Consider the following 14,746-nt stretch of genomic DNA (forward strand, 5'->3'; position numbering starts at 1 on the left):
CCATTTGTGCTGAACCCAGCTGCTGACCAATGCCAGGTGCTGTGCATTGCAAAGCCCATAGACCCACTGGATAGTGGGCATTGCCAGTACCTGATTGCAGAGCAAGTACCTCATTGTATCCTCCTGGTAAATTAGGATGTGCTGGAGGACAGACGTGTAATCGATTGCTAAGTAACCTGCAGAGACATGAAACTGCTCGGCAGTTATCTAGTACTCACTAAGCAACACAAAAAGGTTATTGATGCACTTGGGGAGTGTTTCTGTACAGCATGTGCTCCTGTAACTCCTGACATCGGAGGCAGAGAAACACATCACTTAGCATTTACGAGAAGAAAGCAATTCTTATAATAAGAAATCAGCTTCCTGGCAAGGAGCCTCCGTGAGCATTTGCAGCAGCTGGTGGAAATGGGCCATCTACAAGGGAGTCATTTTCAGCCGCCTTCAAGTGAAATTGAGAAGCAGGAGGAGGCAGATCTCAGAGCCCGCGTGTGCTCTCTGTCAATAAAATGACACTGGAATTACTGAGGATCTCTGGGATTACATGGAATGGCCAATCCAGTCCTAATGCAGCCTTCCAGCCTAGAATACCTTCTGCGCAGGTAGCTCTGGTCTGAAATGGCAGACCTGGCAGGAGGCAGAGCCCAAGGAGCTCTGTGCTTGGAGATTGTTCTCTATGGAAGAGAGAGGTTTTGTTTTATAACATTTGTGTGTTGTTTTGTATTCTGCTTAGAATCACAGAATCATGAAGGTTGGAAAAGATCTCCAAGATCTCCAAGTCCAACCCCAGCCCACCCATCTGTGCCCTCTGACCACATCCCTCCATGCCACATCTCCACAGCTCTGAGATGCTTCCAGGGATGGTGACCCCACCACCTCCCTGGGCAGCTTTGCCACTGCAGCACTGCTCTTTCAGAGAAGAAATTGTTCCTAATATCTGATCTGAGCCTCCCCTGGCACAGCTTAAGGCTATTACCTCCCAATTGCTTCTCCTCCACAAGAATCAGAAACACTTTCCCTTTGGTGACCGTTCACATGAAATCACATTAGTAGGATTTCTGAAGGGGAGATGCTGTTCCCACACATGAAGCTTTATTTCATTCAGGAGGATTTGCTGTGGGGCTGTCAGGGGTTTGGGATCCACAGTTTTCAAGGAAGAAAAGTCATGTCCTCCTGACTGACATTCACTGCTCTTTTTGTCTTTCTACCACACTAAATCCATCCTCACCCTCACTTGAAGCCAAATACCCCTGTTCCATCCATGCCAACAGAGTGCAGATGAGACAGCTTTGCCAGCTGGAAACCTTCATTTGCAGCGATGCCTCATCACTTTCCTTTTGCTCTGCGTTTCACAACACACCATTTCCCACTGAAGTTCACCCTCTGTTACACAACTTCCATTTGCTCCAACACGTTGAAACTTCCAACCAGGAGCACACTCTCACAAACCTAATTTTCATTAGCAGTACTTGCCTGTATGAGTTACAATAACCTATTTAAATAGATCAGCCTAGCATGAACCACAAAGATGAGCTGTTCTAAGTGATTATAGTTCACAGAATCAAGTTGGGCTACACTCAAATGTAGCCTCTTGTTTTCCACTCTTTCTCCTCTCCCCACTTAGAGTAATTGACAGTATCTTAAGCCTCATAATCCACTTTCTTGGTTGGTCTGAAGAGCATTTGCAGAAAGGTGCAGCTCTGTGCAACCACCCTGGAATACGTCGTGCTGGAAGACAGATCTCGAGCCTTTTTATTTTTTCTACTTAATCTAAACAATGAACATTGTACAAAATATTAAAACATTTTTTCTAAAACATGAGATTAACATGAAGATGAGTCATTTTACTGTCACAACACAGGCAGGGAGGGGGAACCATAGCAAACAAAGCAGCAAATTCATTCGGCAGCAATTTGCACTCCATAACCCTCCGATGATTGGGCTTTTAGGCCAGATGAGCTCTGCCACTTAAGCAGACAAAGTGACACGTTTAGCTGTTGCTTAGAGATATTGGAATATATTGCACACAGCCAAGCTTCCCCAAAGGACTCTGTGCTGCTTTTCTGTGGATGCATTAACACCACTGCAATGCTGTGTGCGGTCACAAGGCAGTTTTCAAAGTGAATGCAGCAACGTCAGAAACAAACTTTTTAGAAGCAATACTTCTGATATAAAAAACTCGAGAAGTAAATTCCTATCACCTGAATGGGTTGTTAGGAGCCAATTGCCAGCTTAACAGCAACTGACAAAGCAGAACTCCTGCACAGCATGTGTGTCCTGCACACCCCATTGTGGCTGAGGGGTCAGGAGAGCAGCAGATCTCTGCCTACTGACTCACACCCACTGCTTTTCCACCTATCTGGGCAGATAACCTCCTCTTTCTCACCATTTATGCTAATCCTTTTGGAGTATTCCCCCTTACACCTCTGCTGGAGAGTCCCCCAATAGCTCTGCCATGCACTGGTGCCTTAGTAACCAGCAGGAAAACATATCCCTGCTCACATCTCAGTGCTCATGGACAAGTTTGAGAGTAAACGGCATCCCAAGATGACCACAAATGCAAGAAACTAACAGCATCCTGCTGTAGTGCAACACAGCACTTCTGTTTGGCTTTTTTTTCTTTCCACATGGGCATGGGACCTGAAGTTGGATTACACTGAAACCATGACACAGTGTGCGGATGAAAGAAACCTGAGATGGGGAACAGCAAAAGCTCAAAGACCAGAAGACAGCTCACTCACAGGTGATGCTCCCTGCTCTTTCTGAGGGCTGCAGCCACCAGCAGTGCTCTCAGTGACTGATATGTGAGTCCCAGTGCTGTACTGAAGCCAGTAGGTCTCTGGCATCCCAGGTTAAGCACTGACTTCTCTTAACTCCCAGAAGGCTTACAGAAAAACAGAAGACACACCTTCCTCACTGGGAAGCCCTTACCATACACTTGTGGCAACAGCATCATGACAAGGGGAGCCCTGGCTGCTCCTCAACACTCCTGAACCCTCAGACCCCACAGAGATGAATTGCATGGAGAAGAAGCCTTTCTCCCCACGCTGGGCTCTGTTATGGGCAGACTCAGGGCAAAAACTCCAAATCCAATTTCCAGCCTCAGAGAAAAGAAGGGGAAAACGCTGAAGAATAGAAGCATCCCGAGTTGAAGAATCATTTTGATTTTGTTCTCTCTGAAGCAAGGCTGAAAACAGACCAGGAGCTGAAAATTGAGGGGTTTAAAGCAGATCTCTAGCATTCTATCCGCACCCTTTAAATCCTCGTATAAATTGCAGCAAGACCGGTCACGGATCCTTGCTTGCAAGGCCCGGGTGCACCGGCAGAGCTCCGTTAATTAACGGATCGAATGGGGCCGCCAGCGCCGGGAGCGCGCCTGGCAAGGAGCGGAGCTGTCCACGGTGCTGCCCGCGCCCGGAGCCAGCTCTTTTATTCCCATCAGAGCCGCTCCGAGGAATAAGTCATACAGCATTTATCTTAATTGCTCCCCTGCAGAGACAGCAACGAGGCAGTTATTGATACGTCCCTCACCTCTGAAGAGCAGGCCACTTAGAGGACTCATTACTGCTTTTTTTCTTTTGCTTTAAGCACCTGCATTATAACTTTGCTTCCCCCTCCCAGCTTGCAGCAAGCTGCATGCACCAGAGACTGCTGAATCAGTCACAAGTGGTGTTGCCATTCACAGACACCTTTTTTTATGAACAGTTCACCCATTTTCCAATGGAAACCTCTGCTCCATCCCCTACCCAGTAAAACCAGCACCATTTCCTGGCTCCCAAGGGTGCTATCCTTCCCCTAAGCTAGCCTGGAAGGGTTGGGAAGCTGCTGCAGGTACAGGAGTGACAGTGAGCTCAGAATTCCCCTTTCCAGCTCACATAAACACCCACCAGCTCAAGGAGCAGGACATCACTGGGGGAAATAGCCAAGCCCCATGAGCACCCATCCAGACAGTGATCTGTGCAGCTCAAAAGCAGCTCCAAGGCAAGGGCTACAACACAGCTAATGTTGACCCACAATAAATAACACAGCACTGCCTTTTCTTGCCAGAAACCACTACTTAGAGATACTTGACACAACCAGTGCTGAATGTTAACCCACAGTGCTGCACCACCTTTTGAAAAGTACGAACAACTCATTCAAATAAATCACCCTAATAACCAGCGACCGCAAGGCAGTCAGCAAGGCAGTCAGCAGAGAACATTTTGTTTTGGTGAGCAAAGTATTGATTGCACATCCATGTCCTTGAGATGAACTTGACTCTTTGAAAGCAGCAGAAGCCCAACGAAACAGGATCCTCCCCCTGCTAATCCCTCTGAAGGGTGAAGCAGAACTGTTTTACCAAGCTGGACCCAGCCACAGCACTTCTTTAGTGGCCTCAGAGACCCCCAGGACATGTTGAGCATGCAACAAAAGTTCCACCTCATCATCCCTCTGGCTTCATTGCTGAGGGGCTTCAGGAGGCTTGGACAGCATAACTCACTGCCATCAATAGGGGAACAGTCCCACAGACGATTTGCTATTTTCTCTGAAAGCAAAGAAGGCTTCAGCCCTCTCTGTGCTGAGCTGTGGGTGCTGCTGCAACCAGGTACCACCATTCTCCATAGCCCCAAAGTGATGGATGGCCTATGCATGCGGTCAGCAGTGCATTCGCTTTATGGAAGCAATAAAGCAGCACAGATTTGGAAACACAGGGGATTTCCCCCTCCCTAAAATTCTGCCTGCCTTTCTGTTTGCACAGCTGACTCAAGCTGTATGGTGACATGTGTCACCTGCACATCAGTTACACCTGCAGTATTGCTGTGCATCCCACCCAGACCTGCTCACGCATGCTGAGCTCAGATCTGGGCAAGTTTCTGGCAGCCTCATGTTCCTCCCCTAAGCAATCACACCTTTTCCCTCCAGATAATCTGTTTCTGTGAACAGTAAATTTAGCATTTTGTTCTCCCCATTTTTTTTTTTTTTAAACTTTTTGGTTCAATGTATTCTTGACAAAGAAAACAGTGATTCCTAAACCAGTGCCTTCCCACTGCAGACCTATCAAACCTGGTTTCCCCTACAACAACTCACAAACTGTTCCAATTTCCCCCCCACAAAAAGCAACAGGGCAACTCTGGAGGAGTCAATTTTCTGATGAAATAATGTTCTTATAATCCCTATGGATATTCTTTGGGCAATCTTCACTTTGTTTCATTTTGCTGAGGTCCAGCAACTGGCCAGATTTGGGTAGAGATAAAGAAAATACCAACAAGAATTGTGCTCCAAGCCTAGGGGGAAAAAATGAGTCAGTTCTACCCATGACCCTCAGGAAGTTGCTTCAAAGTGTTTGATTCCCAGCCCATTACCAGTGCACATGAATCTTGCTAGAGAAGGGAAAACATCCCCAGAAAAGGAGCAAAATCAAACACATCTCTTAACAGCATGGCTCATTCCAACACGCTGACCCGCTTGGTGCTGCACACCAGCAGCAGAGCGCTGATGGATGGATGCCTCTCCCCTGCTATTAAAACAAAGGTCAGACAGCCTGCAGCCAGGTGCTGCATTTAAAAGACTAAAGGAGAATGAGGATGACCTTTGGCTTTCTTCCTACGCTGACATGAAAATAAAAGTGATCGTATGCTGTTGCTGGCTTTGTTATTTAACCTGGGGTGTGTTTCTTCACAGCACTCCTGCACCTCCTCAAGCACATCCCAAGACTAAGCTGTGTTTCCAAAAGCTGGACCAGGAGCTCAGCTGGAAGCAGCAGAGCTCTGGCAAGGTATGGCTGTTTATTTTTTCATTACCAGCTCTGTAATGTTGTATGCCCTCCTCCCACTCCCTCCCCCCTCCACACACATCTGTGCATCTTTCCTTGTTAAAAACAGCCAGTGCTCCCTATTGGGATATTCCAACTCCCCCCCCTCTGCTGCTTCACACATCCACTGCTCAAACAGCCACAGCCTGACAGCCCGGGGTGCTGCCTGTGCACCTCATTCCTGAAGAGAGCAGCCCTGCTACACCAGCTGCTCGCCAGCATCTGCCTGATTTCCTATTTAAATAGCCCCAGCACAGACAGAACTTTTCTTCCCCCGATGGGAAGGAGCGCTAATTGCTCAGCCGTGCCATGCACACACGGCCACCATGTTGCTATGATCTCAAAGATGGGTAACGTCAGCATCCCGGGGACCCTCCTCCAGCCAGGATCGGCGAGCCAAGGCTGAGCTACACGGAGCAGCAGTGCCGGAGGAGCAGCAGAGCTGCACACCAGGTAAGGGGCACCGCAGCCCTCTGTCCTTATGCTGTTCCTGCTCACTGTATGGCTGCGTGACAAACTGCAAGCAGAGCAAGGCACTTCTCATATCTCAGCCTGGGGACCAGTTGCCAAATCTTTGATCTGCACAGGGGGTCGGGTTTTTTGTTCCTTTCCCTGCAGAGGAATTTTTGGGAGCACAGGTCAGGCGGTAGCATTGGATGTGGCAGCCAGAAAGCTGTATGCAGAAGGGGAGATTCTTTCCTTGACTTTAGAGAGGATCTGCTTTCATGGTGCTCCCCCCTTTTTCGTCTGGATAATCCTCAACTTGGGATTCGCGGGTTTGTCTGCCTGTGCCAACTTTTGCGTGCTGCCACAAGTGGATGCTCTTCATAGTGAGTAAGATCATAACCTACCTCGGTTAAGAAATAAAGTTACTTTAAATGTGGGTTAAGTCCCTTTAACTTGATTTTGGAAATACCCCTTTAACTTTATTTTTCTCCCTTCTTTCTTCTGCTAGGGCACCCTGGGAGAGGAGTAGAGCTGTGTCATAAATGTTATTGTACGTGCAATCTCAGCTGCTGAAATGAGCTTGAAGTCTCCAATCTAAAGAAAGGCATTAATTAAACACAGCAATGCTTTGGCTCTGATATGGAAAAGCAAGCACTGTGCAAGCGAGACAGCCATCCCTCACATCCTCCAGGGGAGGAGGAAAGCTGCCCAGGCACAAAGCTTCCTCTGCCCTCTGTGTTGCTGCCAGACTCTCACTACAAATAGCTGATCTGGAGCCACCGGACCTCTCCAGCAGAGGAAAGCAGCGGCTCTCCAGGATGCTCTGAGAGCTGCTCCACTTGCACAGGGGGATAAAATTGTCATTTGCTTTGTTAACGAAGCCTTGGATGTCAGAGGGCAGCCTGTGACCAGCGGGCATGGGGAATAGCTCTCTGTGGGACAGTTTGAACAGCACCTGCAGCAATGCAGCCAACAGCTCCTACCTGGACAGCAATATGACATTCAACTTCACCTTCCAAGAGCAATCAGCTGATTTCTATGTTATCCTCCCTGTGATTTACTCTGTAATCTGTGCTGTTGGGCTCACAGGCAACACTGCTGTCATCTATGTGATCCTCAAGGCTCCCAAGATGAAGACGGTAACAAACATGTTCATCCTGAACCTTGCTATAGCTGATGATTTGTTCACACTTGTCTTGCCCATTAATATCGCTGAACACCTCCTCCACTACTGGCCCTTTGGAGAAGTCCTCTGCAAGGTCATCTTGTCCATAGACCACTACAACATCTTCTCCAGCATTTATTTCTTAACAGTGATGAGCATAGACAGGTACTTGGTAGTACTGGCTACAGTCAGGTCCAAGAGGATGCCACACCGTACATACCGAGCAGCCAGGATCGTCAGCTTGTGCATCTGGATCCTAGTCACCATCATAGTTCTCCCTTTCATCATCTTTGCCAACGTATACATAGACGACCTGAAGATCAAGAGTTGTGGTCTAAATTTCCCCAAGCCTGAAAGGTTTTGGTTCAAAGCCAGCAGGATCTATACCCTCATCCTTGGCTTTGCCATTCCAGTGTCCACTATCTGCATCCTCTACACCATGATGCTCTACAAGCTGAGGAACATGCACTTGAACTCTAATGCCAGAGCTCTGGACAAAGCCAAGAAGAAAGTCACCATCATGGTCTTCATTGTCCTGGCCGTGTGTCTTTTCTGCTGGACCCCCTTCCACCTGGCCACTATTGTGGCTTTGACCACTGACTTGCCCCAGACCTCCATGGTCATTGGTATCTCCTACTTCATCACCAGTCTAAGCTATGCCAATTCATGCTTGAATCCTTTCTTGTATGCTTTCCTGGATGACAGCTTTCGGAAAAGCTTCCGGAAGATGCTGGAATGCAGAACTTCTTGAACTGTGGACCGGGAGGCTTGCAGCTCCCTTCCCATAGCTTTGCAGGGGAAACTCTGCAAACTTCGGGGCTGGCTAACGAATGCACAAGAGTTCTCCTTATATTGTATGTACTGTATGTTTACCATTATCATTCACAATTTGTCCAGCATTTTCCATCTCTGCATCCCCAAACTCCTCAAAGCTGTATTCCTACGTTCTCATTTCTGATCACACCCCAAAGCACTAAGGACAGAAAATTATTTTCCAAAGGTTTGCTTCTGCTACACAGTGGTCCTTTATTGCCATCTGCTGTACAGCACAGTGAAGCTGTAGACCAGCTTTCATACTGAGGGAACAGCAGGGCTGGCGTTCACTTTGTGACATATCAACAATACAAAGAATGTAAAATGAGTGTTTGGAAGGAAAAAATAACCATTCTCATGTCCAAGTGTGCACATGTGTTACAGCTTTGCTTTTGTTTGAGGGATGTCAGCTCCCCATTTCCCCCTTTCTTGAACTGTTAACAGAAGTTACATTTAAACCAAAAGAAAAAACTCATGTCTTAAAAGTGCTGTTCAATAACACACCTTAAAAATGTTGTGGTAACCGTGAGAATTTGTGTTAGAGATTATTTTTACCTGTTAAACATCAGATATACATTCATTTAAGAGTGGTAGACAAAATAAACTCAATGGGGAAAAAGAAGGAAAAGAGTCTGGTCCTTCTTTTACTGCAGAAACCTTGTGCTATTTGTCCCATGTAATTGCTACACATACTATGCTTTCCTTACCATAAAAATCATCTATTGGTAACAGCTGAGGTGTTTTGTAAGTCACAAGGCTATCAGCAATCACTGCAAATACGGGTCTACCTTCAACAGATTAATAATAAATCAGTGCTTCACAGAGCCAGGGCTTGCAGTGAAGCACCTGAAACCAGCTTAGGGGTCCCACTCTGCCCTCCCCAAACTTACAAGCACCAACATAAGCTTTTATCTGCCCCCACCTTGTCAGGAAAGCACAGAACAAACCAAACAGAACCTAAAACGAGCCATAACACAACACACACTAGAACTGACCCAGGAGGTGAATTACCTGGAGCACGGGTTTGATCTCCATCCACGAAATGGAGCAGCAATGTAAGTTCAAGCACCATCCAAGAGGCAATTGTAGAAGCAGAGACTTCCTTCAGCTGTGTAATGGGCTCCTGGAGAGGCTGGTAGGACTCCAGGTGAGGCCACTTGGGGCAAATCAGGCCCATCTGTGCCCTGACACCAAAATCAGAAGACTTCAAAATAGCTTGAAGGCCATTTCTTTCTTTCTATCTCTTTTTTCCTTTTAGAAAATTGAAAGAGATTTGTTATGCGAGGTCAGTCATATTGCCTTCTCTTTCCTACCTTAGACATGATGACTTATTGCCCACAAAGTTCAGGCCCACAAGTTCCATGGCTCGAATCTATTTCTTGTTAGCTGCACCCTGTGCCTATGCCTCCTCCTTTACCCCAAAACACAAGGGTTTGTCCAAATCACAAATGACAACGTGTGGTTGGTGTGGGGGGAGAAGGCAGGAGGAGGGGGGGGGGGGGGGGGGGGGGGGCTGTTTGCTTAGCAAGCCTCAGTCACAGGAGGAGGAACTGTGAAGCAATCAGCTCTACCTGGAAGGTGCTGCTGGCTCCCAGGAGGCGTTACAAGACTCGAGGAGGAGGAAGATGTGGCAGATGGCGGCTGGGGAGTGAGACTATTGGCTGATTTGGGAAGGAAAGCTGGGGGCTGCGTTCCTTATTCACCTTCCCAGGGCAGGAGGGGGATGCGGAGCTATTGCAGGACCCCCAGAGCAGCCCAGGAAGAGCTGAGGACGGAGGGGTGGCACAGCCACCAACCGCTTCAGCACGGCTGCCATCTGCTGGCAACGGACACCCGGGTGGGAAAACATCACAAACCGACCCATGCCGCACCCCGGGCATAAATTGCATCGCTGGGTAACAAATCCGACAGTAATTAACGTTATATCTGTAGGAAAGGCAACAGAGCACCTGTGGAATCGAAATCGCTTCAAGACAAGAGGAGGCTCAGCTCCTCTTCGCTCTGGTTTGGGGTGCAGGAGGGCAGGAGGGGGCTGCCCCATGCTCGGGGTGCTGCTGCTGCCCGGTGCTGCAGCGCTGAGCGGCACTCTCGGCTCGCAGGTCCGCATCTCGCAGCGCCTCTCGGCCGCACAGGGAGGAGATGCTGCGCGTCCGGGCACAGCCTCGTCACCTAAAGAACCCTCTGCTAGCGTTCTTCCTACCCAAGCATCCCTTCCAAGGTTCCCCAGGGTCACAGGGGGCTCTGTATCTCCTTACCCTCCCCCTCCAAGTGACCATGCACTGGGTGGGGAAGGCAGCCCAACCCTGCAACCAAAGCAGATGAACTTTCTCCTGGAATGCCTTAATAAATGCAAAGCTGCTGGGAAACCCCACAGCTCCCTGCCTACGCACAGCTGGGGGCTTTTGGCTTGCTCCTACCTGTCCCCTCTCTGGGAGCAACATCAGGACAGCGCCTTCCTTTGTGGCACTGTGTGATGTGGTTTAGTGGGCATGGATGGTGATCTGCTGACTGGATGATCTTAGCAGTCTTTTCCAACCTTAATGAGTCTGATTCCCCCAGTTACTCCCTTCACCATCCTTGGGAGAGAGAGAAGAGGCCATTTCCCACCTCCAAAGCAGAAATTAGGGCTCATGCAGGGCTCGAGTTCCCACCACAGGCATTAAATGCAGGCAGCTGAGAGAAAGAGAAGGGATCGGAAATTGCTATTGCTTTGTAAATCTTTGCACTGCAGTAAGAAATTGTCTTTGTTTCGGTCAATTGTCCTCGGTTGAGTTGTGCTGCAGTTTGTTCCCACACGGAGCTGTAATCCCCCGGTACTGGCACAGCCTCCTGCTGCTGGTCACGATTTTGAGTGAGAAATGACATAATGCTCCAGTGAGGAACGGAGGCTCTGCTTTCAGAAGGACCTTTAGATGAGGGAAAAATAACATAAAGTAAGAAATAAAAAAAATCAAAGCAAAGAAATGAAAAACAGATGGGAAAAAACTTGCGATGGAGAAGATACGAAACAAAAGTGCTTCTAGGTGACACTATTTAAGCCTTCCCAGAAAGATAATTAGCCCCTTTTCTGTACAACCTGGCTTATCCTCAGCCCTTGCCTTGTCACCTATAGACTGTGGGAGCCTCTGGGTGCCATCTGGGATGGTGATGAGTGGGGTTGCTGTGCCACCAGCTGCCACGCTCCCACTGCAAGCGCAGGATCCCAACAGCTGCCCTGCTCTGCAGAAGCCTGCAGGGCTCTGGGCATCTCAGAGCTCATTGCTGAGGGAGAAGGGCACTGAGAGGGATGTGGTTAGTGGGCAAGGAGTGGGAGGGACAGGTTAATGGTTGTGCTAAATGGATCCTAGTGGTCTTTTCTGGCCTTAATGATCCAGGCTGGAATGTTACACAGGGAGTCAGAAGGGCACCTGAGAACCAGTTTGGGCTGTTGGGACCAGTTTCAGGAGGCCAGGCACGCTCCGAAACAAAGAGCTCCCCAAAGAAAGCCCCCCAAAAGCCACAGGTTGCACTGCCCTGTTTCCCCAACTCCCTTGTGCTGGAAGGGAGTTGGTTTAAAGCAAATCACCGAGTACAGTGACAGTAAATATTGCCATGTGTTTCTCACTGGCATTTGCTTTTTGTAAGTAGAGATGCAGAGAGAAAGATCAAAGCTGTCTGAATAGCTTTTAATTACGAGCCTCAATTGCTCTATTTTCTCTCAGAAAAGTATTACAATTATCTAACAAAGCTCATCAAGTGGAATTAGGCACTAGCCTGAAGCTTCAAGTGCTGTTCAGTGGCTATTTTCCCTTTTAAAATAAAATAATATTTGATGTCTAGATGGAAAAACAGGCACTCCCGTAAGTGCCCAGGGCTCACTGCATAGAGGCAGGTTGGGAAGCTGTCCTCGAGCAGAGCTGAGCTGCTCCCAGGGCTGAACACAGCTCTGGGAATCCAACCCAGTGTCCCCTCAGCACCTCTGGGTGCTGCCATCACCTCCCACATGGAGGAAGGGACATCTCAAGGAGGACACAATGAGCTGCAATCCTGGAGCAAAACCAGGCAGCTGTCCCCATTGTCTGCTTTCTTGAGGGGACATTTCTTTCTCCCTCTTTCCCCAGGACTTTGGGGCAATTCCACCATGTTGCCTTGCCCTGCACAGCTCGTGGCTGCATCACAGGAAAGCCCAGGAGTTCCTAAACACCCCAACATCCACTGGACACAACTCAATAAGAGTGACGAACAAGGAACGCAGAGAAACAAGGATTCCATTTCATCAACTCAGCCCTCAAATGAGATCAGAGGCTGGTAATTAATAAAGTCAGCTTTCAATGCAATGAAGAACATCCCATGAGACTCATCCTGCTGCTGCTCCACATCGATGTGAAGGACGTGGTGTAATTACATTTCTCTGAGCTGTGTGCTGGAGAAACGAGGCTGTGCTGGGCACGCTGCATCCTCCCTTCCCAGGAGCTGATGGCCACATTCCACGGCGGAGATGGTGTGGTTGGACAGCTCACATCCATCCCTAACACATAACCAGGAGACGACAGGCAGTTTTCCAGCCAAGCAATCTCAAGCCAAACCCCAGTGCTGATGCCAAAGCAAACCGTGGAGAGAGAACCTTGCTCAGATTTCCACCCCGAGCTCCCCACAGCCACAGGAATGCAGGCAGAAGGGGCAGAGCCAGGGCCAGAGGTTGGCTTCGTGTTCTGCTTTTTTTGCACTCTATCCCTGGAGGCGAGTGATTATCTCCAGGAATTTTCTCTGCAGTTAAGCAAAGCAAGAGCGTGCGATGCCAAAATGAGGGGAAGTCCAAACTATGTGAGCAAATGACCTGTGCACACAGAGAGGCTGCTGTTAGTGCCTAAAACTGGATAAACGTTCTGTAGCCAAATCGCAACGCTGGATTTGTTTCACACGGGGGGAAACGTAAGCTGAAAAGCCATTAATCTCGATTACCTATTGACTGCATTGCTCGTGTGTTCGTTCTTCATCACGGAGTGAATCAGTGCAGTGTGATATTTTCAGGGCACTCGCTGCACGTGGCAAACTAAAAACACACACAAATCAATGTTTACAGAGTGCATAGGGCTGGGGCCAGCTTTGCCTGATCCCCCCCCTGTTGCCAGGGGAAAGGTGAATGGAGGCAACAAAAAAATGTTGCAGGAATGTGCTGGTTCTACCAATGGTTTCCTTGGGGAGAGGATTAAAGAAATAAATAAATCAAGCTTCCTATTTGGTTTCTTGCAAATTCATCCCTGTGGATAACCTGCTGTTTGGCAGGGCTGGTGCTGCTCTGGGCTCCTGAGTGTCCTGCCTGGCTGCAACCTGGAGGGGAAGGGCACAGCAGATACAGCTGCTTGCACAGGAGCTGCAGTCCCTGCGCTGGAGTGTGAGCATCTTTGCTGCTATAGTGGGCTGCGTGCATAGGATTGCTCCCAGAAATAGGTGCTAACGTGGTCTGTGCAGGTAGGAATTCCCACCTACACACTGCAGGAGGGTGCATGGAATGGAGAGTAAATAGGGAGCAAGGATGTGTGTAACACTGTGCTGCACAGAGCGACAGGTGATCTGACCTGCAGATTGCTTAGGAACATTCCAAGCAGCACCAGCGTGGAGCAGCAGTTTTACTTCCAGCAGGAGCAAATACCCTGGGAGCTGAACAGATGTTCTCCAGGGGGGAAGGTGAACTCAGCCAGCTTGGGAGTATCTTTGTGCACTTCCTGCTCCAAAGAGTATGTAGGGAGTTTCTGGGATGCTGAAGCAGAAACCTTGCATGCATGGGAGAGGCAGCAACAGCTCACAGAGCAAAGCAGGGGAAGAGGGTAATGGGCTGTTCCAGGGTGCAGAGCCACATTGCTCCTCTGTTGCAGACAGCTGGGATTGCACTGCATTTTAAGGGAGGGAGAGAGCAAAGGTAGTTTACATGGCTGATTAGCATAGTTGTTGCCAAGATACACCACCATGTTGCTCTATTTATTGATCAGTTCATTCTGTCATGCAATTTATCCAGGCTTCAGGGGACAAAAGGGAGCAAAAAGGAGTTGTGAGGCTCTTTCATCTAAAGTGCCCTCACTCCTGTCCCTTTACACATCTTTTCAGTGCTCAGAAAAACCCTGGAATTCCTGCTTTCAGAACAAGTTACAACCTTAACATGTCTGTTATGTCGTGTCTTGAGTAAGTCTATAGGGGCAGGATGGCAGGAGCAGGCAGCCACCCCAAACAGGTGTGCATCAGCTCAGCAGCAGCATCACCTCCCACCCCAAAAAGTCCAATGCTGAGCACCAGCTGTCACTGCTACGCTCTGACTTTTTACAGTCCCCGTATCTCAGTTCTTCTCCCAGCACCATGAATTTGGGGCAGTGGTTGGTGCTGAAGCCTCAGGTCCTCCCTTCCTTTCCTCTCCTTTATCCCAACCACAGGTGGTGGAACTCGGGGATGTGATTCACACAATGAGCACAACGAGCTCTGCAGTGCTGAGTGCCGGCATGCACTGCCAGTTCTGCAAAGTCACAGCAGCAAAGCTCTGCCCACGTATTCACATGGAAACA

At 48.7% G+C, this 14,746-nt stretch overlaps 2 protein-coding genes across 2 annotated transcripts in view; one reads left to right on the forward strand and one right to left on the reverse strand.

Annotated features, from left to right (window-relative positions):
• The window catches only part of LOC140259253 (uncharacterized), a 29,787-nt gene extending 20,413 nt beyond the window's left edge, over positions 1-9,374 (reverse strand). The window contains exon 1 of the mRNA XM_072350388.1: positions 9,225-9,374. The gene's annotated coding sequence lies outside the window, so the exon portion shown is untranslated. The remainder of the gene's footprint in view (positions 1-9,224) is intronic.
• Positions 5,930-8,827, forward strand: NPBWR2 (neuropeptides B and W receptor 2). The gene is made up of 2 exons (XM_072350344.1): positions 5,930-6,241; positions 6,744-8,827. Exon 2 carries the CDS (start codon positions 7,153-7,155, stop codon positions 8,149-8,151), a length of 999 nt encoding a protein of 332 aa, XP_072206445.1. The 5' UTR covers positions 5,930-6,241; positions 6,744-7,152; the 3' UTR covers positions 8,152-8,827.
• Positions 9,375-14,746: the final 5,372 nt, after the last annotated feature.

The sequence above is a fragment of the Excalfactoria chinensis genome, chromosome 15, assembly GCF_039878825.1.
Source record: "Excalfactoria chinensis isolate bCotChi1 chromosome 15, bCotChi1.hap2, whole genome shotgun sequence".
Taxonomy (NCBI): Eukaryota; Metazoa; Chordata; class Aves; order Galliformes; family Phasianidae; genus Excalfactoria; species Excalfactoria chinensis.